The sequence below is a fragment of the Echinops telfairi genome, unplaced genomic scaffold (assembly GCF_000313985.2).
Source record: "Echinops telfairi isolate 266 unplaced genomic scaffold, ASM31398v2 ScPeMD7_26;HRSCAF=91, whole genome shotgun sequence".
Lineage (NCBI taxonomy): Eukaryota > Metazoa > Chordata > Mammalia > Afrosoricida > Tenrecidae > Echinops > Echinops telfairi.
Window position 1 is genome coordinate 5903085 of NW_022103923.1, and position 15398 is coordinate 5918482.

The 15398-nt window shown below is 37.6% G+C and overlaps 2 protein-coding genes and 1 non-coding gene across 11 annotated transcripts in view; 2 read left to right on the top strand and 1 right to left on the bottom strand.

The window, feature by feature from the left end:
- The window catches only part of CASK (calcium/calmodulin dependent serine protein kinase), a 512028-nt gene that overhangs the window by 214988 nt on the left and 281642 nt on the right, over window positions 1-15398 (bottom strand). The window lies entirely within an intron of this gene.
- On the top strand, window positions 1174-5496 carry GPR82 (G protein-coupled receptor 82). The gene is made up of 3 exons (XM_004714575.3): window positions 1174-1224; window positions 4222-4292; window positions 4452-5496. Exon 3 carries the CDS (start codon window positions 4486-4488, stop codon window positions 5494-5496), a length of 1011 nt encoding a protein of 336 aa, XP_004714632.1. The 5' UTR covers window positions 1174-1224; window positions 4222-4292; window positions 4452-4485.
- Window positions 5608-5735, top strand: LOC115869457. Its single transcript, XR_004046198.1, has one exon. It is a non-coding gene; the product is annotated as a small nucleolar RNA SNORA38 (small nucleolar RNA).

Genomic DNA, 15398 nt, shown 5'->3' on the forward strand with positions numbered 1-15398 from the left:
AACAAATGTACAAATGTGCTTGACACAATGGATGGATGTATGGATTGTGATAAGAGTTGTATGAGTCCCCAAGAAAATGATTTTTTAAAAAGTTACAGTCTAATATGATTCAACTATTAAACTGTATATGTGAATTATATGCCAATAAAACTGTTTTTACAAAAAGGGTTACAGTCTCAGAAGCCAACAGGGACAGGGTACCTTGGTCTACAGGGTTGCTGTGAATTGGAATAGACTTAATGCCACTGAATTTTTTGGAAAATGTTTAGGTGTAATGAAATGAGGTTTCAATTTTACTTTGCAGAATTTACCTGGCTTAACTATTCAACAAGGGTCGTGTTTGACTCTGGTCTGGTTTCAGCTGGACACACTCAGTTTTCATTTTATTATTAGTTCACCGACCGATTAAATAATCCTGTATATAAAACTGACTTCATAAATCTTTATGTCATAATTTATTTTATTGAGGTTTATTTTGTCTTTAAGTTCTGACACGTTCCAGGATTACTCAGATTATGTTTCAAGATACTTCCAACTGTACATCTTTGAATTGGAATAAAGAAGAATTAGAAGTGGAGCAGGTTCGTGTAAAAGCCTGATGCAATCCCTGTTGAATAATCTGCATCTCCAGGCTTTGGCTTCAATTTTAAAACAAAGGATTTCAACCTATAGCTAACCATGAAGTTCTCTTCGAGCTCTGTATTTGATTCTAGTACTGCTTTAGGTAAGACAACTTTGAGTTTTGTTCCTCTTTCATTCTTGGTAAAGATGAAATATAAATAAGCCACCCACAAACAATTTTTTTGCAAACTCACACACTATAGAATGACTCCCTAATTAGCAAGGGGATTAAACCTCTGGCCTTAACTTCAGCAAATCATGTTAACTGAGCTAAGTGACTAAGTGAAACTAGTTCTTGAAATAATGATAAGGAAGTACAGTGTATATAATGTCCACCAACTTCCTCTCACAACAGATATGGAGAAATGATGTTTTGTTTCCTTCTTTTATTTTTGAGGAGGTAGTTGCTACTTTACCCTATTGAGTTCATTCAATATTTTGTTTCACTTTTGCCCCGTCTGTAGTTCATGTCGTGCAGGAATCTATGCACACTGACTACAACAGGAGGATTCTGGAAGAGTGATGCTTGAAGAATTTTAAGTCTGAAATTTGGCATCACTTCCTGCACAATATAGTCTGAGCTGGCATAAACTACTGGTACAGGTAAGGTTGATCACTTATTCATTTTTAGTCTAAAAGTTAACTGTATAGAAATTCTAATAGGATTAAATTTTCTAAATTGTGAAAGCCAAATCATTAAGAAAAGTAGTCAACATAGTAATTATGTAGATCATCATTAGTAACCGAAGTTAGATTGGTAAAACTGCTGAGGGGAATTTCTAGAAATTCTATGGAAACAATTCCTTATATATAATATGTGAATTTTACTTTACTTCTTAAGCTTTACAGCATTCTCTGAAATTTAGAAAAGTGATATCTAGTATTTTATTACTAAAGTTTACTTTCAAAGGAGAAAATTTAAAAATTGGTAGGAAAAAGCTATTATCCATGAAATATTTTGAAATCCCCTTACATAGTAGAAACATGTTTGGAAAGCTAAAGAGGGTAAACTAGATCTGCTTTGTTATAGTGATACTCCTATGTAGACTTGTGTTTAGTACAAAGCTAATCTTTGATAGTCAATTTATCACATTTGCTACTGTGAAATAGAAAAATACAGCAGAACTGAGTAATATGAAATATTAGCTGCTGTATAAGGTGTTCCAGTTTAAAAAAGGATACTGTTGATCTTAATACAAAAATACAATAACATTTATAGATTTTTGTTATCTTTTGTACTATTATTGACAGCAGCAGGGACTAGTCTTTTTCTTTAATATGAATGTCATAAAATGAAATGTCTTTGTTTACAAAAATCCCAAATCTACTTTGAGCAGATACCTTAAAAAACAAACAAACAAGCTCCTCTTGGTCTCTATTCAAGTAATTTTTAAAGCGTGGGGTTACAGAACCAGATTTACATTATTTACAACTGTGGGTCTATATTCAATGCAACCAGAATCTGATTCACCAGTCTGCACTAGATTCAGATAGAAACGTATTCTGAAGCATATAAATAGTTTTCTAAATAAAACTGATCACCCCAAACCAAGCCCACTGCCATAGAGTTGATTCTGACTCATAGTAATAGGACAGAGCTAAACTGCTCCACAGGGTTTCCAAGGCTGTACTTTTCCTCTGGCCTGCCTTCTAGTTAGCAGGAAAAGAAAATGATACAGGTATTAGCAGGCATTAAGAGTCTCATGTACTAGAATCTCGAGATATTGAATAGCTGTTACATTTTCATATCTTAAGGAGGTTTCTTGGCTTAAAAAATATTTCGAAATAATAATATTATATTTCAGAAACTTTCTATTATCAATAAAATCACACCTCAGGTAAACCTCACTGGCTACTATATTGCCACTGCACAAAGCTGAAAATATGTCTATAATCTAAGATGGAGAAAATAAATGTAACTATGATTCTCAAAGAGAGGTAGAGAGGAGAAGAGCCCAGATGAAGGGTGTATATATAAGAATCTCAGAAAGCTGTAATATGAGAAACTATGATTAAAAAGAGATTGAGAAACCGTGCTATAGATTACAACAGGGTGGAGAATATGGTACATAGAAGCTATGATGAAGACATAGTAATGCAGCAGATTATCGTTAACTTAGTCTCACCTGAAAGCAATGAGGAAATGAGAAAAATAAGAATAGTTTGTATGTAATTCTTTGGCATTTCATGTGTACCCTTTAAATCAAGAAAGATTTTCAATTAAGCATAAAAGCTAAAAAACAAAAACAGGCTTTTATGCTGTTATTATTACAACAGCCTCTGAAAAACCAAAGACTGAAATTAACACATGAGGGCCCAATGACCAACTAGGATAGCAATTATAACCTGGTATTCTTTGGTTTTGAATGCTCTTTGTTTGGAAAAGGAGCCCCAGTGGCATAGTGGTTATGTGTTGGGCTGCTAACCATAAGGTCAACAGTTCGAAACTACCGGTTGCTCCTCAGAAGAAAAATGAGGTTTTCTACTCCTTTAGAGGTAGTCTCGGGAACCCACAGGGGCAGTTCTAGCCTGCCCTATAGGGTCACCCTGAGTCAGAATTAACTTGACAGCAGGGACTTTGTTATGTTGCTGGACACATGTGAGGCATGTTCACAAGAAATTATGTTAAGAATTAAGCATGTGTAGCAGAGATTTTCATACTAACCTACCCACACAACCCTTATGATACATTAAACCCAATATCTCAAATGTTGTATAATGTTAAATATTATAAATTTTATATGTAGTATCACAGTTTCATTTATAAGTTAATCGTGTATAATTATATTGTTTTTAAATAAAATAAGGTTTTTAAAATTAAAAAAAAAAAAGAATTAAGCATGTGGAATCTACAACTGCTCTTTGCCATGGTACCTCCTGTTACAAACTGGCCTCGAAGCATTTAGAAATCTAAAGTTATTAACAACACAAATGTACACACAACACTTTAAGTATTTGCATGGAGAATGTGTTTTAACATAAGGGAATGTGTTTAACATAAGCGAGGCGCCAAGTCACAAACACACAAAAATTGACACGGGCAGAGGATGGTGACCAGACTGGCTCATAAATATGTGGCTGCTGGTTTCCAATGTAACAAATAACACATTGAAAAGCAATGATCATTTTGAGAAAAATGGAATGTGTACAGAATTCGTGTTTCCATATACACCATGCCAATACATCTCTCAAAGACATCTATTTTTAAAAACAATTTCTATAAATTGCAATATTGTTCTTAGGCCACAGTACAACTTAGCATGCATAACTTTCCACATATGTCTGCAGATACTTCTGAATTCACTTTTTAAAAAGAAAGTATGGCACATTAGAACTGAGTATTTGAAATAAGCAATTATTGAACATCCTGGGATTTTGATTGCTATCCTTGGTCACTACACAGTCCTTCTTCTCAATTCAGGACATTGCTTGAGCTTTTGATAATATGGAATGAAGTTTACTTCTAAAATATGAAGAGGTTCTTCCAAATAAGGTGCATGTATCATTTACATTTACAAAATGCTTTAGGATAATTCAGTGTCTCTAATGTAAATAATAAATCCCATGCATCTAATTATTTGTATACAATTTTGTTTTTAGATAAAGCCACTGTCCACCATAATAGTCAACTTTCTGTTTTTATTTCAACCGGACAATTGTGATATAAAAAGGTAAGAAGACATCTATAATACTTTCCTTTCCATCCAATATATTTTTGTTACAAATTTGTTACAACCAATACTTTAAAATAAACAATTCAACTTACATACCATCTATAATTTTTTTACCATCTATAATTTTAATAGTAAATATGTGCAATTCTGTTCTAGCTCCTGTGCCAAAATTCAAGAAAATCTGATATAAATGAGTAACAATTCATCATGTATTCAACCATCAATGATCTCTTCAATGGCTTTACCAATTACCTACACCTTCCTTTGTATTGTGGGTCTCTTTGGAAACTCTCTCTCTCAATGGGTATTTTTAATGAAGATATGTAAGAAAACGCCAACCCACATCTACTTAGTACATCTTGTGACTGCAAACTTACTTGTGTGCAGTGCCATGCCTTTCATGGGTGTCTATTTCCTGAAAGGTTTCCAATGGAGATATCAATCCGCACAATGCCAGGTGGTTAATTTCCTGGGAACTCTAGCCATGCATGTAAGTATGTTTGTCAGCCTCTTAATTTTATGTTGGATTGCCATAAGCCGCTATGCTACCTTAATGAAAATGGATTCTACACCAGAGACCACTTCATGCTATGAGAAACTATTCTATGGCCATTTACTGAAAAAATTTCGTCAGCCCAATTTTGCCAGAAAGATATGTACTTACATATGGGGAGTTGTACTGGGCATAATTATTCCAGTTAGCATATACTACTCAGTTGTAGAGGCTACAGATGGAAAAGAAGACCGGTGCTATAATCGGCATATAGAACTAGGAGCCATGATTTCTCAGATTGCAGGTCTCATTGGAACCACATTCATTGGATTTTCATTTTTAGTTGTACTAATATCATATTACTCTTTTGTGAGCCATCTGAGAAAAGTAAGGACGTGTACATCTATTACAGAGAAAGATTTAATTTACAATTCTGTAAAAAAGCATCTGGTGGTCATCCAAATTCTACTAATAGTTTGCTTCCTTCCATATAGTATTTTTAAACCCATTTTTTATGTTCTACACCAAAGAGAGGACTGCCAGCAATTGAATTATTTAATAGAAATAAAAAACATCCTCACTTGCCTTGCTTCAGCCAGAAGTAGCACAGATCCCCTTATATTTCTTTTGTTAGATAAAAAATTCAAGAAGACATTATGTAATCTCTTTACAAAATCTGATTCACCACACACACAATCATATAGTTGACTTTTGAATGGAAAACTCCACTAAAGAGAGAAGTGTTCATGTGAGTCTATTAAGGACACTAAACGATATGATTAAGATGTAATAGTGTGGTTCATAACAAGCACTAAGAAAACCTCTTGGCGTGTGCCTTCAGTTCCCTGTTCTTGGACACATAAGAATTGCAGGCAAAGAAATGTGGACGTGGAGAAGTATGGAGTCAGCTTGCTACTCACAGGGTCAAAGTCATCCATCCCACATTGAACAACAACAACAAAAGAACCTCTTTGGTTTTAAAATTTAAATAAATGTATGACTAACACTGGAGTTACAGTTGTATTCATGCTGAAAGTTGAGGTGGCTGCCTTTCCATGACAAAAGTCAATCTATTCAAATGACCCTACTGTGCTGCATATGAAACCAAGAGACTATTTTCTGTTTAAGCTCGCCTGCGCTTGGGCCAGTTCTTTGCAACTGTATAATAAAGAAGCAAGCAGTTTTTGACTTGTCTGCATTTTCAGTAGTTAGAATACAAGGTCCTATCTTTGACTAGTGTTTTTTTTCTCTGTATAAATGAGTGAACAAAAAAAATATTATAAAATTCTCATACTCTTGGTTATAACTCTTGATCTCTTCCCACCCTGAGCAAAGGAGAGAGGAAAAAACCCAAAGACACAAAGAAGCAATTAGTCGAAAGGGTTAATAAACTCCTTTAGCCTAAGATCAGAACAACTAGATGATGCCCTGACTTCCACTACCTACCACTCGGACCAGGGACCTAATAGAAGGTCCTGATAAGATTAGACCTGACAGAAGCTTAGAATGGGAGAAAAATGTAGAACACAATTCACTGGTAAAAAAGATCGGAATTGTGATAACGAATGGACGAACTTCTGAGACTACTGACCTGTCAGTTTCCTAACTTGAACTGAAGTCATTCCCAAAGTCACTTCTCAGCCAAATAACAGAGTGGCCTATCAACAAGAGATTTCAGCGGGGAATTTGCACCTTTGGACAATCAACTATGTGGGACCAAAAAGGCAACATTTGCCCTCAACAAAGATGAGAAGGCAGGGAGGGGCAAGGGAAATGGATGAATGGAAAAAGAGGTGCCCAGGGTAGAAATGGGGACAGCATTGGCACAATGCAGGGATTTCAATCAATGCTGCAAATCAATTTGTGTGTAAATTATTGAACGGAAAACTTTGCTGTGCAAGCTTTCACCTAAATAATAATATACTTCTCTTAATTTTAAAATTAAAAAATCCTAATATATGATACTGTTTGATATCGAATCACTTAGTTAAATGTTAATCTGTCTTTATATATATATATCAGCAAGCATGATAGATGTCATAATTTATCCTTTTTGTGGTGTTACAAAGCATGCATTTTCTTGCACAACTAATTAAAAGTAATTAAACTAATACATGTAATGTGTTTAGTATGATGCTTAATATATTGAAAAGCATGTTAGCTATTATTAAATTATTGGGGATTTCAATTTGTTCTTATATATAATCAATATGCATTACTATGTGAAAAAAGCTTTTTAATATAATTAGTGATCTAAATTTAATTAAAACATTAACTTTATGATTAAAAAAGGGGATAACCATACTTATGTACTATCTAAATGTGTGAATTATACAGTACCATATCCAATGTTTTATAAAAACATTACTTGGTATTACCTGGTTCATGTTACTAGGCTAGAAAATATTAATGTATTCCAATACTTAAGCCATATGACATAAATGTTTACATATTTGGTTGAGGCTTTGTTAAAATAAAAAGGCAACATGTCACTCACTATGTGTCAATTTGTAGCACGTTTTCGTTATTTTTTCTGTATCTAATATGTTATTAATGACAAAACAGTACAAGGCATGTAAATTCAATTTTTGTGAAATGAATTAATAAAGCAGTATATTAGACATAACAGAATAATTTCTTGAGTTAGACTCCCTTTGTCCTATCCTGATTCCACATCTAACTTATGCAACTATAGACAATCTTACGTAAATTACCTGTTCCTTTAAGTCTTCACTTCTTCATTTGTAGAATTAAGAAATACTACCTAATTTACAGATCCTAAAAATGTTTTACAACTGATAGAAAAAAACCTGTGCCTAGATCATGCACCCTACGTAGCTGGATAAAGAAGTAATGAAAGGATTCCCATCTAATAAGCAAAAGATACATTCATTTCTTTTAAAATCAAGGATCTGGGTTTGGATTTTTTTTTTGAGGTGGGATGGTAGGAGAAGAGAAACACAGGAGTTAGAAATGCCAGATCAATTTATTTTTCTTAGTACTTTAATAGAACTTAAGGAGCCCTGGTGGCATAGTGGTTATGTGTTGGCCTGCTAACCTCAAGCAAGGTAAGCAGTTCAAAGCCACCAGTCACTCTGCAAGAGAAAGATGAGGCTTTGTACTCCTGTAAAGAGTTATAGTCGACTCACTCACTCACTCACTCACTCTCTCTCTCTCTCTCTCACTCTCACTCTCTCATGCTCTCTCTCTCTCACTGTCACTCTCTCGCGCTCTCATGCACTCACTCACTCACTCATTCACTCTCTCACTGCTAGAAAAAAACAAAACAACAAAAAAAAACACACACAAAAAAAGAGTTATAGTCTCCGAAACCCATGGGGGCAGTTCTACCTGTTCCATAGGGTTGCTATGCGTCATAATCGGCATGGTAGCACTGGTTTTTGGTTTTGTGTTATAGTTTAAATTCTGAGCACCCCATTTGCAAAAGGCTATGGATGACGGACGGTATCCATTTGCAAAAAGTCATTTGCAGAGTTTCCACGTGGATTAAGCCTCTATTGAGTTCCTTCTAATCTTTAACCAAAGATACAGACAGTCTTACCTTCAAGTAGAATGCATTGAAAAGTGGATTACCTTCATCCCTCTCCAGCCAGGAGCTTGCCTGAGTTTGTCCTTGATGGAGATCAAGGTTCGGGGGTGGGGGGGTGGGTTGTCACATAATCAGGTTCATGCCCTATCAGGCGTGCCTGACTGCATTGGCTGGAAAGCCCTGGACTAATCTTGGAAATTCTTCTATCTAACATAATGTACGTGATCCAATCTTGGTCCTGTCCCCTCTCCTGTAGTCCCACCTGGAACTATGGTGTATTGATCTGCCACCAACCATGAATTTGTGATAGTTTCCATGCCTTATTATTTAACTAGTGTCCTGACTGAATCTTTGGATGCCATTATGGTCTTGTGCTATGGCTCTCCTGCCTCCAAAAGATGTGTGTGTGTCTTTGTCCCCTTCAAGATTTAATAAATGTTCTCCTTAAATAATATTTGCGGTCAGGGGGTCTCTTTTGTACAGTATAATTAGTAAAATCCTACATTCCAAGTAAACGTGCATCGTATATTCAACAACTACAAACGTAGCTCAAGAGACTAACCATAATTTTTCTAATAATAAAGAGGAAAACAAACAAGTTTTCATTTTAATGAGAACTTAAACTTCTTTATAGAGCATCAGGGACTTTTGAGACTTGCAGAAACAGATGGCAATGATGTAGAAGGAACATCAGCAAGAGCAATAGAGGAAGAGATGCAGTAAGAAATCCACAAAGCCATGGTAACTACGGTTCAGTGATGAACACTCCTTTAAGATAGCCTGGTCCTAAGCAGGTGAAAGGAGAACTGAGATCAGAAGGGGACCTAAAGCAGCCAGGCGTGTTCACATGGGCTAGTGAAGTAAACCATTTAGAGGAAGCACACTCAGAAACACTGAGGCGTGGGGGGCTTCTGGCTGAGCGAATATCCTTATGGGTGACTGAGGCTTTGCAGACAGTTCGAAACACTCAAACTTTCTGGGTACCAGCTCCATTCAGAATGGAAAGTGATTACATGTGTAATGATTTACAATCAGAGATGCTGCTTAACTTACTAAATGTATTCAAAAGTGTACATCAGTAGGTAAAAATGACATGTCACACCCAGTTGTGGGGCTGCCTGCAAGAGTTCCAAGAGACAAGAAAATTCCACAATCTCCCGGTGTTAAGCAGCATCATGAAAATTTCACAGAGGGCAGGAAAGGGGCTAAAGGTTTGTTTCACTGCCATGGAGTCGATGCCAACTCATAGTGCTCCTATAGGGCAGGGTAGAACTGCCCCCCTGAGTTTCCCAGAGCAGAACTCTTTACTGGAGTAGAAAGTCCTGTTGTCTTTTTCCTGTGGAGCTGCTGGCGGTTTCGAACTGCTGCCTTGTAATCAGCAGCCCAACTCCTAACCACTATGCTACTAAGGGCTCCTGTTTACACCAACAATTGTGCTTTATATAAAATACTTTTAATTTAAGGATGAGAAGCAGCAGCGAGGAAAACACTGAAACATAAAAGAAGAGTAAAGGCAAAGAAACCCAAGCCCACTGCCATCAAGTTGATTCCAAATCATAGTGACCATATAGACCAGAGTAGAGCTGTTCTCCGATGTTTCCGAGGCTGTATATCTTTATGAGAGCCAACAGTTTCATCTTTCTCCTGTGGATCCATTAGATTAGCTGGTGAGTTCAGACTGCTGACCTTGAAGTTAGCAGCTCAACGTATAAGGGCAAAAAGAAAAAAGATACTGTGCGTGTGTTTGTGTGCGTGTGCTCACCTTAATTAATGCCTATAGGGAGGCATAGCATAAGAGGCACAACATTATATACTAAGTTGGTGGTTCCTGGGGACAATTTCTGCCTCCCAGGGGTCATACGGCATTCTGGAGCTATTTTTGTTTGTCAGAGCTTGGGGGAGTTGCTACTGGTATCTAGTGGATGAAGACCAGGGATGATGCTAAATGGCATTAGTTAGTGTGGCTCTTGGGTGACTGTGGTGACACCTAATTTGGTGTCAATTTGAGGATTAAGAGTGTAGGGGTGGAGTCTAGTTTGTCAATCCGGAGATAGCCAATGAGACCTTTTGTGGGCATGGTCTTCTCCTAAGAATTCTGGGAACTGCTGATTTTCCTCCTTGGAGATGGGAGACACTCTCTCACTCCCTTGGAGACTCTCAGCTGACAAGGCTTACTCCCTGCGAGACATCCCTGAGGAGAAGCCACATGGACCAACCCTGATGCAGAGAACCCAGGACCTGGAGAAGCCACGTGGAGACCCCTGTCAGCGCTGAGATTCTTACAACGCCACTGAATCCAAAGACTTTCTACCCACTGGCCTGTGATCAGCCTGCATTCGGCATCATTGCTTTTGTTTTGTGAGTCTGAGGAGGACTTTATAGGTTGGTATCGGATATATGGGCTATTATCGGATTACGGGCTTGGACTAGACTGGGTTGGATGCTTTCTTAATGTACAATTACCCTTTATATAAAACTCTCTCTTATACACATATGCGTATCTATGGATTTGTTTCTCTGGTCTACCCAGACTAACACAGTGACACTATACTAAGATATGGTTTCCGATTTCCCAAAGATTATACAATTACTTCTTATGTGATTTCATGTGAAATTGCTTTACCCAAACAAGTAGTTGCACCAAAAGTCACATAGTACCATGTCTTCAAATATAACTTAATCTAACCAAACAATCATTTTTAGACCCAAGTATGATGATTTCAAAAAGGAATACCTACCAAATAAAGCCAAAAGTATTTTTAATCAGTATAATGCTATGATTGTTGGGAAACTTAACAGTTTTAGACTGTATGCCAAGAATTACAAGAGAGGGAGGTGGGAGGGAGAGGGAGGAAGGAGGGATAGGGGAGTATTTTGGGCTTAAAAGGAATGGGGCATTCACTTTTTTCCTAAAAGGAATAAAACACTGCCCTGTTCTCTTATTTTCTTTACTACCTATAAGTATAAGCAACACAAAAAAATGTAACTACATTAACAAAAACCTACATAACCAGCCAAACCAAGATACAGACAAGTCACTGAATACATAACATCTGAATATAAAGAAAAGCTGATTATCATTGGTTTTATTAGTGAAAACAATAACAAAAGAAACCAAATGAAGTTTTTAATCATCAGCCATGTGAAATATATTGTATTACAATATATACATCAATTACTTGACTATTACACAATGACTTCGACATTGAAATACTTCTATAACAAGGTCCTGAATATAATTGCTTTGGGTTACTTAAATTATATCAGGCAATTCTATTGACATAACCTTCTAAATAGACCTAGAATCTAACTCTTTCACCACCGTCATTGTCAGCACTGTAATCCGAGTCAGATAGGATTCTCTCCCATTTTCCGGTCCAGACCCTGGAGCCCCTTCACTGTATTATCAGCCAGGTAGTGCAGTCCTGCTGCCATGGAAAGTTAGATCATAGTTTTCCTTTGTTCAAAACTCTTTGGTGAATTCTCATTTCTCTGAGTAAGTCAAAGGCCATCCACTCTGACCTCATTTACTGCTCTCCCCTTTGCTTATTCTGCACAGGGACCTTCTGGGTGTTCCTCTACTAGGCCAGCCACTCTTGCCTTAGTTCCCTTACACTGGCTGTTCCTTTTACCCAGAACACTATTTCTTCCCTAAGTCACTTGGCCCGCCTCGCTCTCCTCCTTCAGCTCCTTGCTCAGGTGCCATCTTCTCAATATGGCCTACACTGGCTGTCCTATTTTAAATCGCAACTACTTCTCTAGCATTCCCTCTTCCTCTGCCACACTCTTTTTTATTTGTTTGTTTGTTTGTTGTAGTCATTTTCGCCTTTTAACCCAGGGGTTTGCAAACTGTCACTCTGGAGCTATGTGCAGCTCTTCGGTACTTACGTGTGGATCTGAAGTTTAACTGAAAAAAAATTAAAGGATATTCTTCAGATAATGTTCATTTTATTTGTTTGTAAAAATATATTTATGGCTCAAAATTTTAAATTGTTGTGAAGGACAGGATTGGCTCTTCCATCTCAAAATGTGCCGATCCTTGTTCTAACCTATTATATAGAGTCCTGGCAGCATAGTGGGTTATGAGTTAGGCTGTCAACTTCAAGGTCAGCAACTGGAAACCACCTGCTTTGCCACAGGAGAAAGACAAGGCTTTCTACTACTGTAAACAATAACAGTCTTAGAAAGCCACAGGGGCTGTTCTACTCTGTGCAATAGGGTTTCTATGAGGCAGACAACTTGATAGCACTGTTTGGAGTAACCCAGTACATAGTTCACGTATTTATAGTCCTGTTTATTGTATGTCTCCCTGAACTAGAATATCAGCTCCATAAAGGTGTGATTTTTTTGTCTGATTTGTTCATTGATGTATCCCAATTACAGGTCATCAATAAGTGCTTTTGAATTAATTTCTTAAGAAAAAATTTAGCAAAATAAAAAATAACGATCAATTAATTAAATATAAACATTCAATTTTTCCACACATTAACATTAAATGTACTCTGTGTTGAGTCTGCTTGTCAGTTGAACTTTGGCTGTTTTGGTGGTCTCTTCTTATTCTTTTGCAACTTGAGAATTGCTACTCTTCCCTTCCTCAGCATGTTTCTGAAAGCTTCTGCAAAATTATTTGACATGCAGTTTCGGAATAATAAGTGAACTTAATATAATCCGTACAGAACTAATTTGAGCCTATGCATGCATTGTTCCTTTTGCCTTAAATTGCCCTCTCATCTCTAAAAAACTTTCCCATTACTCAAGAGGCAAACTCAAATATAACTGCCTCCATGAAGCTTTTCTGATTCTGTCTTTAATAATACTGCCTTAGATGTCTAATTATTTGTTTGCCTCTCTGTAAAGATGGGCACCAATAATTTCTTCCATCCCTGTGAACATATACCACTCAAGTCCAAAGGTAACCCACTGCTATCCAGCCAATGCTGACTCAGTGATTCCCTGTGGGTTTCCGAGACTATAACTATTTATGGGAGTAGAAAACCCAGACTTTAACAGAGCTGCTGGCAGTGTTGAACTGCCGACCATGTGGATCACAGCCCAACTTATAATCACTACGCCACCAGGTACAGTGTGTTTTTCCCTCCTCCTGAATCTAGGATAGGCTTGTGATGTTTTGATTCACAGAGTGCAAATTCTGAGTTTAGGTTGGGCAACTAGGACCAGGCATGGAAACTTCTGTTTTTGTTTGCGTGGAGTCCTGAGACCCTATCCTGCTGTAGACAGAAGCCCTGAATGAGAGACTATGAAGCAAGCCCAGTCAGCTCCCAGCTGTTCTAGTTACCTCACGTAAGATGCCAGCAAAGTCTCTAATCCCTTTGTGGATATCCCAGCCTTTGCCACCTTAGCCAACAATACATCAAGGAGAACTAGTCGTCCCAACCACGCTCTGCAGAATTGTGAGTAAATAAAAAATAGTTGTTGCAAGGTGTGGGGTGTGTGTGTGTGTGTTCCAAAATTGATTGTGGTAATGATTGCATAACTCTTCTCGATATGCATGAACCACCGAATTGTGTGATATGTGGAATTAGTGCCAATAAAACGGTTTTAAAAAGTGGTTGTTATTTGAAGTGACTACGCTTTGGTGTGTGTTGATATGCAGTACTAAATAATATATACTGCCTTATTTCCCCTATTGAGATCATAGTATCTTTGGGGCTCCAAGCACAGTATTCTACATGAAGCAAGGCATTCAAATGTTTGTTGAATAAACAAATCAGATGGGAAATTAGAAGGTGAAGTCAAATGTTAGCTAGATGAAATCTGGCAACAGTGGAAAAGAGCGGGGCAATGGCTTTCCCTATACTTCCCCAACACAAAGGCAGGGGAAACACATTGTCTTATTGCTGGAAGAGACTAGATAGAGACCTGGGAAGGGAGTGGGTGGCAAAAGACAAGATGTTTTCGCCAGCTCCACAATGGCTGAATTGAGTCTTGGTTTTGCAGGGTGTGGGGCGTGGGGTAGGGAGGACACCTGGAGACAAGCACACAGCATGATCACTGAGGTGCAGGGGTACATGTACTTGGAAAGGGTAAGGATGCCACAGAAAGCCATCCAATTGCACAGGACCTCTTGGCAAGCCGGTCAATGGTGAAAGGTCCGCCATTAGCAGGATGAAACCTAGCTCTTCATGCTACTGGGACCTCGTTCCACACCAAAGTGCCTCCTCAATAAACTCATTGTGTTGGCACCATTTCTCTGACTCTGGTCTGAATGCTGCCCCTTATCTGAATTCTTTCTTTCAAGTGGGACAAGAATTGAGGGGGACAGGCTCAAAACCTTGGCTTGCTTCCCCATAGTGAAATATAACTAATTTTAGGTTTTATTTGGTTTGGGATGATCCACGTCAAATACTATGGCTAATCAAAAGCTGATTGTATTATTGAAAGTAGAGCATATTGTCAACTATAGTATATTACAGTGTATTAAATTACACCATATTACAGTAGAGCATATTGGCAATCAGTATTTACTATATGATGCTGAGTTAATTACTCCTTTTTTAAAAAATTACTCCTTTGCAAGAGCAGAATTCATTTAAGACAAAACTGACCCTTGAGCAAAAAAGTTTTTACACAATGTTGTTACATATTCTTGGAACAATTTTTACACATGTTTACGTTCTTAAAGTATTTTTATTTTATATTGTATATATTACAGAGAACCCCTGGTGGCACAGTGGTTACACTCTGGGCTGTTATTCTCAAGCGCAGTACATTGAAACCATTAGCTGCTTCTCTGGAAGAAAGATGAGGCTTCCTACTCCTATCCAAATTCTACCTTACAAAGCCAGCTAGACCAGAGCATGTACACCAGTACAAGATAGAAACTGGAAACACAGAGAATCCAGGACAGATGATCCCTTCAGGACCAGTGGTGAGAGTGGCGATACCGGGAGGGTGGAGGGAAGTTGGGGTGGAAAGGGGGAACCAATTACAGGGATCTACATGTGACTTCCTCCCTGGGGGACGGACAACAGAAAAGTGGGTGAAAGGAGACGTCGGACAGTGTAAGATATGACAAAATAACAATTTATAAATTATCAAG

Coding starts and splice junctions, on each gene's coding strand:
- GPR82 (XM_004714575.3), top strand. CDS start 4,486: ATGAGTAACAATTCATCATGTATTCAACCATCAATGATCTCTTCAATG.